At 36.9% G+C, this 13,748-nt stretch overlaps 1 protein-coding gene across 3 annotated transcripts in view; it reads right to left on the bottom strand.

Moving 5' to 3' along the window:
- DENND4C (DENN domain containing 4C) overlaps positions 1–13,748 on the bottom strand; it is a 128,119-nt gene that overhangs the window by 57,820 nt on the left and 56,551 nt on the right. For all 3 annotated transcript variants that reach the window (XM_027105936.1, XM_027105937.1, XM_027105938.1), the window contains exons 11-12: positions 2,851–2,951; positions 1,594–1,812 (exon numbers count right to left, since the gene is read on the bottom strand). In XM_027105936.1, coding sequence (XP_026961737.1) covers positions 1,594–1,812; positions 2,851–2,951 — 320 coding nt within the window. The remainder of the gene's footprint in view (positions 1–1,593; positions 1,813–2,850; positions 2,952–13,748) is intronic.

Below are 13,748 nucleotides of genomic sequence, written 5' to 3'. Positions count from 1 at the left end.
AGAGGCCTCAGAGGAATCCAATCCTAGCTACACACTGATCTCAGATCTCTAGCCTCCAGAATCCTGAAAAAAAAAACAAAAACAATTTTCCGTTGTTTAAGCCAGGGGTCCCCAATCCCCGGGACACGGACCAGTATCGGTCCACAGCCTGTTAGGAATGGGGCCACATGGCAGGAGGTGAGTGGCAAGCGAGTGACCGAAGCTTCATCTGCCGCTCCCCATCACTCCCCATCGCTGGCATTACCACCTGAACCATCCCCCCCACCCCACCCCGTCCATGGAAAAACTGTCTTCCACGAAACTGGTCTCTGGTGCCAAAAAGGTGGGGGAGCGCTGGTTTAAGCCGGCCAATCAATGGCATTTTGTTATGGCAGCCCTGGCAAACTAATACACATGCCTTGTGCTTTTGTTCTTGAGCTTCCTTCCACTTCATTATTACCACTAGCAATAATACTGTTATCATGAGTATTGTAAAGTACTTTTTCTAGTTGCTTCACATACATTTTCTCATCTAATCTTCACAATTGTGCATGAATTAGGTATCATCCTCATTTTATTAATGACAAAACAGAACCCCAGGAAGGCTTCATAAATAGCAAAGTGGAAATTCTAATTCAGATTTTACTTTTAATGTCTAGTGATTTTTAGAAAGTATTTCTTGCTCATCTCCATTTATAAATTCTACCCATTCTTTAAAGTCATGCGCTTCTTCCATGAAGTCTTCCAAAACACTCATTTGGAAGAATGTTCCCTTTTTCTGAATTTTTATGTCCTCTCACTGAATGATTATGTAAAATCTGTTTTCTTGAGTACTTGCTCTATTTTTAAAAACACGTTAGATCATTCTCCACTGGGTATCCCATGGAGCTGGATTTTACACTTCTTTATATCCCTACATAATAACTAGTGGGGTTTGGTAAATGGCGACTAAATATTTGAGAGATAAGTTGTCCCAAAGCAGAAATGAGAAAAGACAAAAGGACTATTAGGAAAATACAGATTAAAAAATAATAATAATAACTGCAGGGTCAAATTATAGCTATGTAAAATAATTATCATATGAATACTGATGTATCGGTAAGGTTGCCACTACATATATGAGAGCTGCTGAATAACAACAAAAATCTTCATAATTCCCGAAAATAACAAACACTAAAACGAATGAGTATGGTGTTTTCCCGTGGAACAAGGCTGTATTTTTCAAAAATTTAAAAAAACTGGTGGCTTTATTCCAAAAACTCTTTATTAGAGAATACTGTAAAGCCCAGAGTGTATAAAGTCAAGAATCATGCAAAGTGGAGAAAACACCTAAAAACAAACCACCAGCTTTATTCTACTAAGATAACTGATTAGAGTACTATAAATGTCAGCAACATCTTTGACATTTCAGTTTCAGATTTCTCAGGAAAAAAATGGGGTATAAAAATTAAAATAAATTCTATTCATAGAGCTAGATTACAAATACACAGAAGACCATCATATTTTAATATGAATTTCTAAGAACTTATATAGTAGCACTATATTTGGTAGCACTACCAAACAGAAATTTTTTTCATTTCAATAAAAAGTATTTATATTTTCAATGCCACTCACCCTGTCGGTCAAACAATGAATCAGCAGCTGTGGCTTTATTTGAAGGAGCCTCTGTGATTGGTCTGAGATATGTTCTGTATCCTTTTAAAATGGATGCCATAAAGCGCAAAAATGCCTCCTGAATTTCCATCTCAAGTTGTGTCATCTTCTTTTGCCAGGAGAAATCTGCTTCAATTGGAGTCATCTCAATCGCTGAACCTTCCTGAGTTTTTCGGTGAACTGACAAATGAAGAAGAGAAAATGGCATTAATACATAATGTTATATATATAATAATTCGACAAGGGAATTGTCAAAATAAAGCCCATGACTTCCTGAAATTCCTCTTTATTAATGTAAAGGGATCACTGGCAGGGGCTAACAGGGAGGGCACAGATGGGGCACAGAAAACATGTTCAAAAAACCATAAACCATGGGACTTCCCTGGTGGCACAGTGGTTAAGAATCCACCTGCCAATGCAGGGGACACAGGTTCGAGCCCTGGTCTGGGAAGATGCCCCACACCGTGGAGCAACTAAGCCCGTGTTCCACAACTACTGAGCCTGTGCCCTATAGCCCGCATGCCACAACTACTGAAGCCCACGCGCCTAGAGCCCGTGCTCTGCAACAAGAAAAGCCACCGCGATGAGAAGCCTGCACACCACAATGAAGAGTAGCCCCTGCTCGCTGCAACTAGAGAAAGCCCACGCACAGCAGTGAAGACCCAACACAGCCAAAAATAAATAAAAAGCAAAACAAAACAAAACAGGGGCTTCCCTGGTGGTGCAGTGGTTGAGAGTACAGCTGCCAATGCAGGGGACACGGGTTCATGCCCTGGTCTGGGAGGATCTCGCATGCCGCGGAGCGGCTGGGCCCATGAGCCATGGCCGCTGAGCCTGTGCGTCCGGAGCCTGTGCTCCGCAACGGGAGAGGCCACAACAGTGAGAGGCCCGCGTACCGCAACAAAACAAAACAAAACAAAACAAAAAAACATGAACCACAACAGTAGTATCTTACTATTGGAGTTCTGTTTTGTAATGAGACTCCCTTTAAGCAGAGTAAAATTATGTCTAAATCTAAGAATTTTCTTATATACATTCTTTCATTAGAAATATCCCTTCCTGGGAATTCCCTGGCAGTGCAGTGGTTAGGACTCTGCACTCTCACTGCAGAGGGCCTGGGTTCAATCCCTGGTTGGGGAACTAAGATCCCACAAGACATGCAGCATGGCAAAAAACAAACAAACAAACAAAAAATCCCTTCCTTTTTCCTCACATTACCCGAAGATAGCTGGGGATACAATTTCTTCAAGGTGCTAATCAGATTTTTGCATGGCTTTTTGGGAAGCTGCTTCCAGTTCATGTTCTTCTTTTCATCTGATCTATTAAATAACAACATGATTAATAAAGTCCGTTATAATCTGTTTTTACTTAAACAAAATTCTTATGTCAAACTAAAAAAGAAAATGCAAAGGGTATTTTTACTGAAGTTACAATTTGAGAATCTGAACAAGTGGTTTTCAAGAAGTTCTCTTTTCATTTTAACCAACCTCAGTCAAATTTGGTCATCTCATTCTAACCCTCCAACATAGATTTTCATTAACTGGAGTTATGAATACAACACAAGTCTTGTTTCAAAGTTACATTTTAGAATTATAATATTTTAAGTGTCAAACTTAACTGACTTGAGACTTCAAACTACCTATTAGAAGCAAATCTCGACAAATATCAGCGTCAGTAGCATACAGAGCATGTTCTCACCACAATTCAAACGAGTCACCATTTAAGAAAAAGAAATTACTTTGGAAGTTCAAAAGAACACTTTTAAATAATGCATGAGTCAAATAAAATATTTTTACAGAATTAGAAATGTTTAAAACGCTACAAAGATGAAAGCACTATGTACCAACCATGGGCTGGAGCTAATGTCAGGCCAATATCACTTATGAACATCAATGCTAGCATCTTAAATTCTTAGAGAATTTAATCCACTAGCACATTAAAAAAAAAAAAGAGAGAAAGATGTTTACTTTAGGAATGCAGGGTTGTTTACTACTAACTGATTTTATAATGTAATTTACCACACTAAGATTAAAGGAGAAAAACTTAATACTCATCTAAATAGTTGTACAAAAGCATTATAAAGTTCACTACCTATTTATGATTTAAAAAAAGAAATTGCTTTTGGGGCTTCCCTGGTGGCACAGTGGTTGAGAGTCCGCCTGCCGATGCAGGGGACACGGGTTCATGCCCCGGTCTGGGAGGATCCCACATGCCGCGGAGCGGCTGGGCCCGTGAGCCATGGCCGCTGAGCCTGCGCGTCCGGAGCCTGTGCTCTGCAACGGGAGAGGCCACAGCAGTGAGGGGCCCGCGTACCGCAAAAAAAAAAAAAAAAAAAAAAAAAAAAAGAAATTGCTTTTAATCTAGAAGCGGAAGGAAGGTTCCTTAATTTATTATTAAGCAATCAAAACCCTAAAGTGGGGCTAGCAAACCTTTTCTATAAAGAATCAGATAGTATTTTTTGCTTTCAGGACCACAGGACCTCTGTTACAACTACTCAAATATGCCACTGTAGCATGAAAGCAGCCTCAGACCACATGTAATTGAATGAGCATGGCTATGATACAATAAAATTTTATTTACAAAAACAGGCCTTGGGCCAGATGTCAATTCTTGCTTTAAAGCATAAAGATACTTAATGATGAACTGCTCAAACCATTCCCTTTGAAATTAGGAACAAGACAAGATACCAATTATGAATATTTCTATTCAATATTACACTAGGATCCTAGCCAGAGAATTAAGACAAGAAATTCTTAAATATATAAGTTGTAGAGGATATGACTGTTTATAGCCAGAAAATTGAAGAGAATCTACAAGCAAATGAAAATAAGAGAATTCAAGTAAGCTGCTGGACAGCAGACCACTACGTAAAAAATCAATAGCATTGTTATACTCCAGCAACTAACAAATAAAAAATGTAATTAAAATACCATTTACAGTAGCAATAAAAACCATAAGGTACTTAGGAATAAGTAAGTTTAACAAAAGGTGTGCCTGATCTTTACAGAGAAAACTGAAACAGTTATTGAAAAACCTTTAAAAACACCTATGAAGTAAAATACAACATTCACGGGTACTGAGACTTTATGTCAAAATGATCTTATTTGCCCCCAAATTAATCTATGAATTCAATAGAATTCTAACAAAAAATCACAACAGAATTTTGCATGGAATTTAAAAAACTAATTAAAATTTATATGAAAAAGCAAAAGACCAAATATAGTCAAAACAATTTTAAAGAATAAGCAGTAAAGAGACTTGCCATTTCACATCATTTTTTTTAAACAATGTTATTGAGATATAACTCACATACCATACAATTTATTCATCTGGAGTGTGCAATTTGATGGTTTTCAGTATATTCAGAGTTGTTTTAACAACCACCACAATTAATTTTAGAGTATTTTCATCACCTCAAAAAGAAACCCCACACCCTCTTAGTCACTAACCCACAATTCCCCCATCCTCCCATCCCAAAGTAACCACTAATCTATTTTCTGTGTCTACAGATTTGCCTTGGGGATTTCAAATAAATGGGATCATATAAGGTCTTTTAGCATGAGGTTTTCAAGGTTCATCCATGTTGTAGACAACTTAATTTTCAAGTCATTAAGATAATCTGATGCTGGCAAGAGACTAAAACAAACCAAAGGAACAAAAAATAAGCCTGGATACATACCCACACAAATATAAAAACTGATATGTGATGGTATTGACTCTGAAGACAGGTGGGAAAGAGATGAACTGACCATTCAATAAACAGTGCTATGTGACAACTGTTTACTCATGTTAAAAAAAAATAAAATGGTATCTCTATGTCTCATCATACACTAATAATACCAAGTTTAGCTAAATTAAAGGTCTAAATGAGAAAGTCAAAACCTCACAACTTTAAGAATATCCAGGATAATATTTCATGACCTCAAGGCAGAGGATTTCATGTACAAGAACCAAAAATGGCAATCCATAAAGAGAAACTGAGAGCTGTGATCAATTAATATAAGTTTCTGTTCATCAAAAGACACAACAGAATGAAAATACAAATCACAGTGTGGCACAAGCTATTTGCAGTGCATATAACAGACTAAGAATTACTTCCAGATTATATAAAGGCCTTATACAAATCAAAAGAAAAAGACAAACAACCCAACAGGAAAACGTACCAAAAATGGAGGGAAAAACCAAAGGGCAAAAAGAAATTAAAACACATCATTTGCTACTAATTAGGGAAATGTGAATTAAAGCCACAGTGACATCCCATTACCATCAAGTTGGCAAAAATTTGAAAGTTTGATCATAACAAGTACTGACAATGATATGGAACAAAGAGAACTTTCGTTTGCTGATGAAGAGGGGAAAGAGTAATATGGCATTAGCTATGCCTAGCAACCAACATTATCTCTTCTAGGTATATGTTTCAGAGGAATTTTAACCATGTACTCAAAGAAATATGCATAATAATGATCAGAGCAGTTTTGTTCATAATTGCAAAATCTAACTACAATCTAAATACCCATCAACACTGATAAACACTGAAGACAAAGTAGAGCTACGTGTATCAACATGGATGAACCGCATAGAGAATGATGAGTAAAAAAGCAATTCACAGAAAACTATACAAACATAAATTTTTAAAGCATGAAAAACAAAATGTCATTTATACTAATACATATATAATATGTATTAGTGGGTGGAATCTGGGAGGAAGATTCATGCAAGTTATTTACATTATTCTCTATAATTCTTTGGTATCTAGAACATTTCATAATTCTGTAAGTACAATTAAGGAGAGTTCAAAATTATTTTACAAAACAGCGCTTTGAACAACAGAAATTATATAGAAGTTATTTAAACCTGGGCAAAATTAAGAATCTCTGTAATAGGGTTTCCCTGGTGGCGCAGTGGTTGAGAGTCTGCCTGCCGATGCAGGGGACACAGGTTCGTGCCCCGGTCCAGGAAGATCCCACATGCCACGGAGCGGCTGGGCCCGTGAGCCATGGCCGCTGAGCCTGCGCGTCCGGAGCCTGGGCTCCGCAACGGGAGAGGCCACAACAGTGAGAGACCCGTGTACAGAAAAAAAAAAAAAGAATCTCTATAATATTCTTTTATTCAGAACAGTAAATAAAATGAGGTAAATATTTGAGTTAAAACTTCAAAATCATTTCCAAAGGCACCACAATATATACAACCTTGAAATAACTTTTTCAGGGATAGTTACTGAAAAACAATGAAATGTGTATGACAAGAAATATTTAGTGCTTCCAAGCAGTTCATTATTTCCAGGCTATAAGTAAATCTAAATATACATAGTAGAGATCAATCAAGATGGTAGACTAAGAGGACATGGAGCTCACTTCCCCCCATGAACACATCAAAAAATACATCTACATGTGGAACAATTCTCATGAAAAACGAACTGAAAACTGGCAGATGGACTCCTGTACCACCAAGGCTGTAAGAAAGATACACATGGAAGGGAAGAAAAGTGATTGGGTTGGGACCTGTGCCCAGGGGAGGGGACTCAGAGGAAATGGGAGATTACACAGGTGGACACCCTCTCAGGGGAGTGAGTGATGAGAGCCATAGATAGGGCACCCCAGTCCTGGAGTCCTACGCAGGGTAGACAAGCCCCCTTGGCTGGCTGGAGGACCACTGGGACTAACAAGAGGCAAAAAGAAAAACAGAAAAAAAGAAAAACAAATTTAAAAAAATGGAAACAGTTTAAGAGATCTACAGAATAACATTAAACATACCAACATTCACATTATAGGGATACCAAAAGACAGAAAAGGGGATCAAAAATGTATTTGAGAAAATTATGGCTGAAAACTAACCAAACCTGAGGAAGGAAACAGATATCCAGGTAAAGGAAGCACAGAGGGTCAAAACAAGATGAACCCAAACAGGCCCACACCAAGACATATCACAATTAAAATGACAAAAGTTAAAAGTAAACAGTGAATTCTGAAGGCAGCAAGAGAAAAGCAAAGTGTCATATACAAGGGAACCCCCATAAGGCTATCAGCTGATTTCTCTGCAGAAATTTTATAGGCCAGAAGGGAGTGGCATGATATATTCAAAGTGCAGAACAGGAAAAGTCTGAACCCAGGATACTCTACCCAGCAAGATTATCACTTAGACTACAGGGAGAGATAAAGACCTTCTCAGACAAGCAAAAACTAAAAGAGTTCATCAATACTAAATCTACCCTAAAAGAACTGTGAAAGGGTCTTCTCTAAATGGACAAAAAAGTAAGAATCTATAGGAAAGGGAAAATCCCAGTAGGAAAAGCAAATGTATAGTAAGGACTGAAGATCAACCACTTAAGCCAATATGAAGATTAAAAGACAAAAAACTGTAAAAGCAACTATAACTACAATAAACAGTTAAGAGACAAACATGAAGATACAAAATATGACATCAAAAACACAAAATGTGGGGAGAGGGAGTAAAAAAAAATGTAGATATTTTAGAATGTGTTTGAACTAAATTACTACCAGTTTAAAACAAAAAGTAGACATAGTTATAGGTCAACAATATATAAACCCGACAAAACACAAATCAAAAACCTACAATAGTTACACAGAAACTAAAAAGAAAGGAACAGAAGCATGGTACTAAAGAAAATCATCCAACCACAAGGGAAGAAACAAAAAGAAATAACAGAGAAAAACCTCAAAACAACTGGAAAACAAGTAATAAAATGACAATAATTACATACCTGTCAATAATTACTTTAAATGTCAATGAACTAAATGCTCCAATCAAAAGACATATGGTGGGACCTCCCTGGTGGTCCAGTGGTTAAGAATCCACCTCCCAGAAAATATTTGCAAACGAAGCAACTGACAAAGGATTAATCTCCAAAATATACAAGCAGCTCACGCAGCTCAATATCAAAAAAACAACCTAACCCAAAAATGGGCAGGAGACCTAAATAGACATTTCTTCAAAGAAGATATACAGATTGCCAACAAACACATGAAAGGATGCTCAACATCACTAATCATTAGAGAAATGCAAATCAAAACTACAATGAGGTATCACCTCACACCAGTCAGAATGGCCATCATCACAAAATCTACAAAAAATAAATGCTGGAGAGGGTGTGGAAAAAAAGGAACCCCCTTGCACTGTTGGTGGGAATGTAAACTGATAGAGCCACTATGGAGAACAGTATGGAGGTTCCTAAAAACAGAACTACCATATGATCCAGCAATCCCACTACCGGGCATATACCCTGAAAAAACCATAATTCAAAAAGAGACATGTACCACAATGTTCACTGCAGCACTATTTACAATAGGCAGGACATGGAAGCAACCTAGGTATCCACTGACAGATGAATGGATAAAGAAGATGTAGCACATACATACAATGGAATATTACTCAGCCATAAAAGGAAATGAAATTGAGTTATTTGCAGTGAGGTGGATGGACCTAGAGTCTGTCATACAGAGTGAAGTAAGTCAGAAAGAGAAAACCAAATACCATATGCTAACACATGTATATAGAATCTAAAAAAAAAAAAAGTTGTGATGAACCTAGGGACAGGACAGGAATAAAGATGCAGAACAGAGAATGGACTTGAGGACACAGTGCGGGGAAGGGTAAGGTGGGACGAAGTGAGAGAGTGGCATGGACATATATACACTACCAAATGTAAAATAGATAGCTAGTGGGAAGTAGCTACATAGCACAGGGAGATCAGCTCGGTGCTTTGTGTCCACCTAGAGGGGTGGGATAGGGAGGGTGAGAAGGAGACGCAAGAGGGAGGGGATATGAGGATGTATGTGTACATATAGCTGATTCACTTTGTTATACAGCAGAAACTAACACAACATTGTAAAGCAATTATACTCCAAGAAGATGTTAAAAAAATAAAATAAAATCATGGTAAAATATACATAACATAAAATTTACCATTAAAAAAAAAAAGAATTCCATGCCAATGCAGGGGACATGGGTTTGATCCCTGGTCAGGGAACTAAGATCCTGCATGCCATGGGGCAACTAAGCCCATGCACTGCAACTGTTGAGCATTTGGGCCAAAACTAGAGAGCCCTCATGCCGCAACTACAGAGCCCATGCGCTCTGAAGCTCACACACCCAAACTACAGAGCCTGCATGCCGCAACTACTGAGCCCATGCACCACAACTAGAGAGAAGCCCGCACACCTCAATGAGGAGCCTGCACGCTGCAGTGGAGGATCCCTCATGCCTTAATGAAGACCCTGCGTACTGCAACCAAGACCCAACGCAGCCAAAAATAAAATAAATAAATAAATATTTTAAAAAAAAAGACATATGGTGGCTGATTGGACAAAAAACCAAGACCCTTCTTTCCACAAGAGACTCACTCGAGCTGAAGACACAAAAAGACTGATAGTGGGGGGATGGGAAAAGATACTTTATGCAAACAGAAATGACAAGAAAGTGGGGGTAGCAATGCTCATATCAGAAAATAAACTTTAAACAAAGGCTATAACAAAAGACAAAGAAAGGCATTATAAAATGATAAAGAGATCAATACAAGAAAATGATATTACACTCAACATACGTGCACCCAGGAGCACCTAAACATATAAAGCAAATACTAACAGACACAAAAGTAGAAATTGACACTAATACAGTAATAGTAGGGTACTTTAAAACCCCACTTACATCAATGGACAGTCAATAATGCAAGAGCAGTCTAAAATGACACAACAGAGCAGCTGGACTTAATAGATATCTACAGGACATTTACATTCAAAACCAGCATCATTAACATTCTTTTCAAGTGCACATGGAACGTGCTCCAGGATAGATCACATGCTAGGCCACAAAACAAGTCTTAACAAATTTAAGAGGATAGAAATTATTTTATCAACTATTTTTTCCAACCACAACGGTATGAAACTAGAAATTAACTACAGAAAGAAAACAAGAAAAGAACAAATGTGCAGAGACTAAAAACATGCTACTAAAAAAACCAACAGGTCAATAAAGGAATCAAAGAGGAAATCAGAAAATACCTCAAGACAAATGAAAACACGACACTCCAAAATCTATGGGATGCAGAAAAAGCAGTTCTAAGAGGGAAGGTTATAGCAATACAGACCTTCCCCAAGAAACAAAAAAAATCTCAAACAACATAACCTACCACCTAAAAGAATTAGAAAAAGAAGAACAAAGGCCAAAGTCAGCAGAAGGAAGGAAATAATAAAGCTCAGGGAGAAAATAAATAAGAAAGAGATTTGAAAAAAATAGAAAAGATCAATGAAACCAATAGCTGGTTTTTTGAAAAAAGAAAAAAAAAATTGATAAGCCTTTAGTCAGGCTCACCAAGAAGAAAAAAGACAACCCAAATTAAAAAAAATAAGAAATGAAAAAAGGAAAAATAACAACCAACACCATGGAAGTATAAAAAAAAAAAAAGTAAAAGAATACTAAGAACACTTATATGCCAACAAATTGGGCAACCTAGAAGAAATGGATAAACTTCTAGACGCAAAACTTGCCAAGAATGAATCAAGAAGAAACAGACACTTTGAACAAACCAATCACTAGCAGTAAAATTGAATTTGTAATAAAAAAAAAACCTCCCAGCCAACAAAGTCCAGAACCAGACTGCTTCACAGGGGAATTCTACCAAACATATAACGAAGAGCTAACACCTACCCTTCTAAAACTATTCCAAATTATTAAAGAGGATGAAACACTCCCAAATTCATTCTACAAGGCCATCTTTACCCTGGTACTAAAACCAAAAACACTACAAAAAAAGACAATTACAGGCCAGTATCTTTGATGAATATAGATGCAAAAATCCTCATCAAAATATTAGCAAACCAAATCCAACAATATATAAAAAGGATCAAACACATGATCAAGTTGGACTTATTCCAGGGACACAAGGATGGTTCAAAATATGTAAAATCAATGTGATACACCACATTAACAAAAGGAAAGACAAAAAACACATGATCATCTCAACACTCAAAAAGCAACTGACAAAATTCAACATCCATTCATCATAAAAATTCTCATCAAAGTGGGTACAGAGAGAACATATCTCAACATAATAAAGACCATATGTGACAAATGCACAGCTAACATCATATTCAATGGTGAAAAGTTGAAAACCTTCCCATTAAATTAAGCATCCAAATTGGAAGGGAAGAACTCAAACTGTTACTATTTAGAGATGACATGATACTTTACATAGAAAACTCTAGAATCTAAAACATGACACAAATGAACTTATCTACAAAACAGAAACACACTCCTAGACACAGAGAACAGACTTGTGGTTGCCAAGAGGGGAGGGAGAGGAAAGACTGGGAGTTTGGGGTTGGCAGACACAAACTGTTACATTTAGAATGGATAAACAACAGGTCCTATTGTATAGCACAGGGAACTATATTCAACATCCTGTGATAAACAACAGTGGAAAAGAACACAAAAAAAGAATGTCTGTATGTGTATAACTGAGTCACTTGGCTGTAGAGCTGTAAATCAACTATACTTCAGTTTTTTTAAAAAATGAAGAAAACCCTAAAGTCACCACACAAAAACTATTAGAACTAATAAACGAATTCAGCAAAGTTGCAGGATACAAGATTAATATACAGAAATCTGTTGCTTTTCTCTACAATAATAATGAACTATCAGAAAGGGAAAGTAAAAAAAAAAAAAAATCCCATTTGAAATTGTATCAAAAAGAATAAAATACCCAGGAATAAACTTAACCAAGAAGGTGAAAGACCTACACTCTGAAAACTCAGATGAAGGAAAGTGAAGATGATACAAAGAAATGCAAAGATACCCCTTGCTCTTCTGGAATTGTAAGAATTAATATTGTTAAAATGACCAATACCTCCCCAAGCAATCATGCAATCCCTATCAAAATACTCACGACATTTTTCACAGAAATAGAACAAATAATCCTAAAATTCATAAAGAACCACAAAAGACCACAAATTACAAAAGCAATCCTGAGGAAAAAGAACAAAGCTGGAGGTATCACCATCCCAGACTTCAGACTATACTACAAAGTTACAGTAATCAAAACAGCAACAGCATGTTTTGTGTCTGGCAAAACACAGACACATAGATCAACTGAACTAAACAGAGAGCCCAGAAATAAACCCACGCACCTACAATCAATTAATCTATGACAAAGGAAGCAAGAATATACAATGGAGAAAAGACAGTTTTTTCAATAAGTGGTGCTGGGAAAACTGGACAGCTACAGGTAAAACAATGAGATTAGAACATTCCCTCACACCATATACAAAAATAAACTCAAAATGGATTAAAGACCTAAATAGATGATCTGAAACCATAAAACTCCTAGAAGAGAACATAGGCAAGACACTCTTTGACATAAATCATAGCAGTATTTTTTGGATCTGTCCCCTAAGGCAAAATAAATAAAAGCAAAAATTAACAAATGGACCTAATTAAATTTAAAAGCTTTTGCACAGCAAAGGAAGCCATCAACAAATCAAAAAGACAACCTATGGAATCGGAGAAAATATTTGCAAATGATGCGACCAACAAGGGGTTAATATCCAAAACATCCAAACAGCTCATATAACTCATTATCAAAAAAGCAAACAACACAATCAAAAAATGGGCAGAAAACCTGAAAATACATTTTTCCAAAGAAGGCATACAGATGGCTAACAGGCACATGAAAAGATGCTCAACATCACTAGTTACTACAGAAATGCAAATCAAAACAACGGTGAAATATCACCTCACACCTGTCAGAATGGCTCTCAGCAAAAAGACAACAAAAACTAAATGTTGGCGAGGATATGGAGAAAAGGGAACCCTAATACACTGTTGGTGGAAATGTAAACTGGTGCAGCCACTATGGAAAACAGCACGGAGGTTCCTCAAAAAACTAAAAATAGAACTACCATATGATCCAGCAATTCCACTCCTGGGTATATAATATATCCAGAAAAAATGAAAGCACTAATTCGAAAAGATACATGCACCTGATTGTTCATAGCAGCACGATTTACAATTGCCAAGACATGGAAGCAACCCAAGTGTCCATCAACAGATGAATGAATAAAGATATGGCACATATATACAATGGAATATTACTCAGCCATAAA

This window comes from Aethalodelphis obliquidens, unplaced genomic scaffold (assembly GCF_003676395.1).
Source record: "Aethalodelphis obliquidens isolate GAN/ISIS:26980383/991018 unplaced genomic scaffold, ASM367639v1 scaffold7, whole genome shotgun sequence".
In the NCBI taxonomy this organism is placed as follows: Eukaryota; Metazoa; Chordata; class Mammalia; order Artiodactyla; family Delphinidae; genus Aethalodelphis; species Aethalodelphis obliquidens.
The sequence above is the reverse complement of the archived record's forward strand: the minus strand, read 5'-3'. Positions and strand labels throughout refer to the sequence as shown.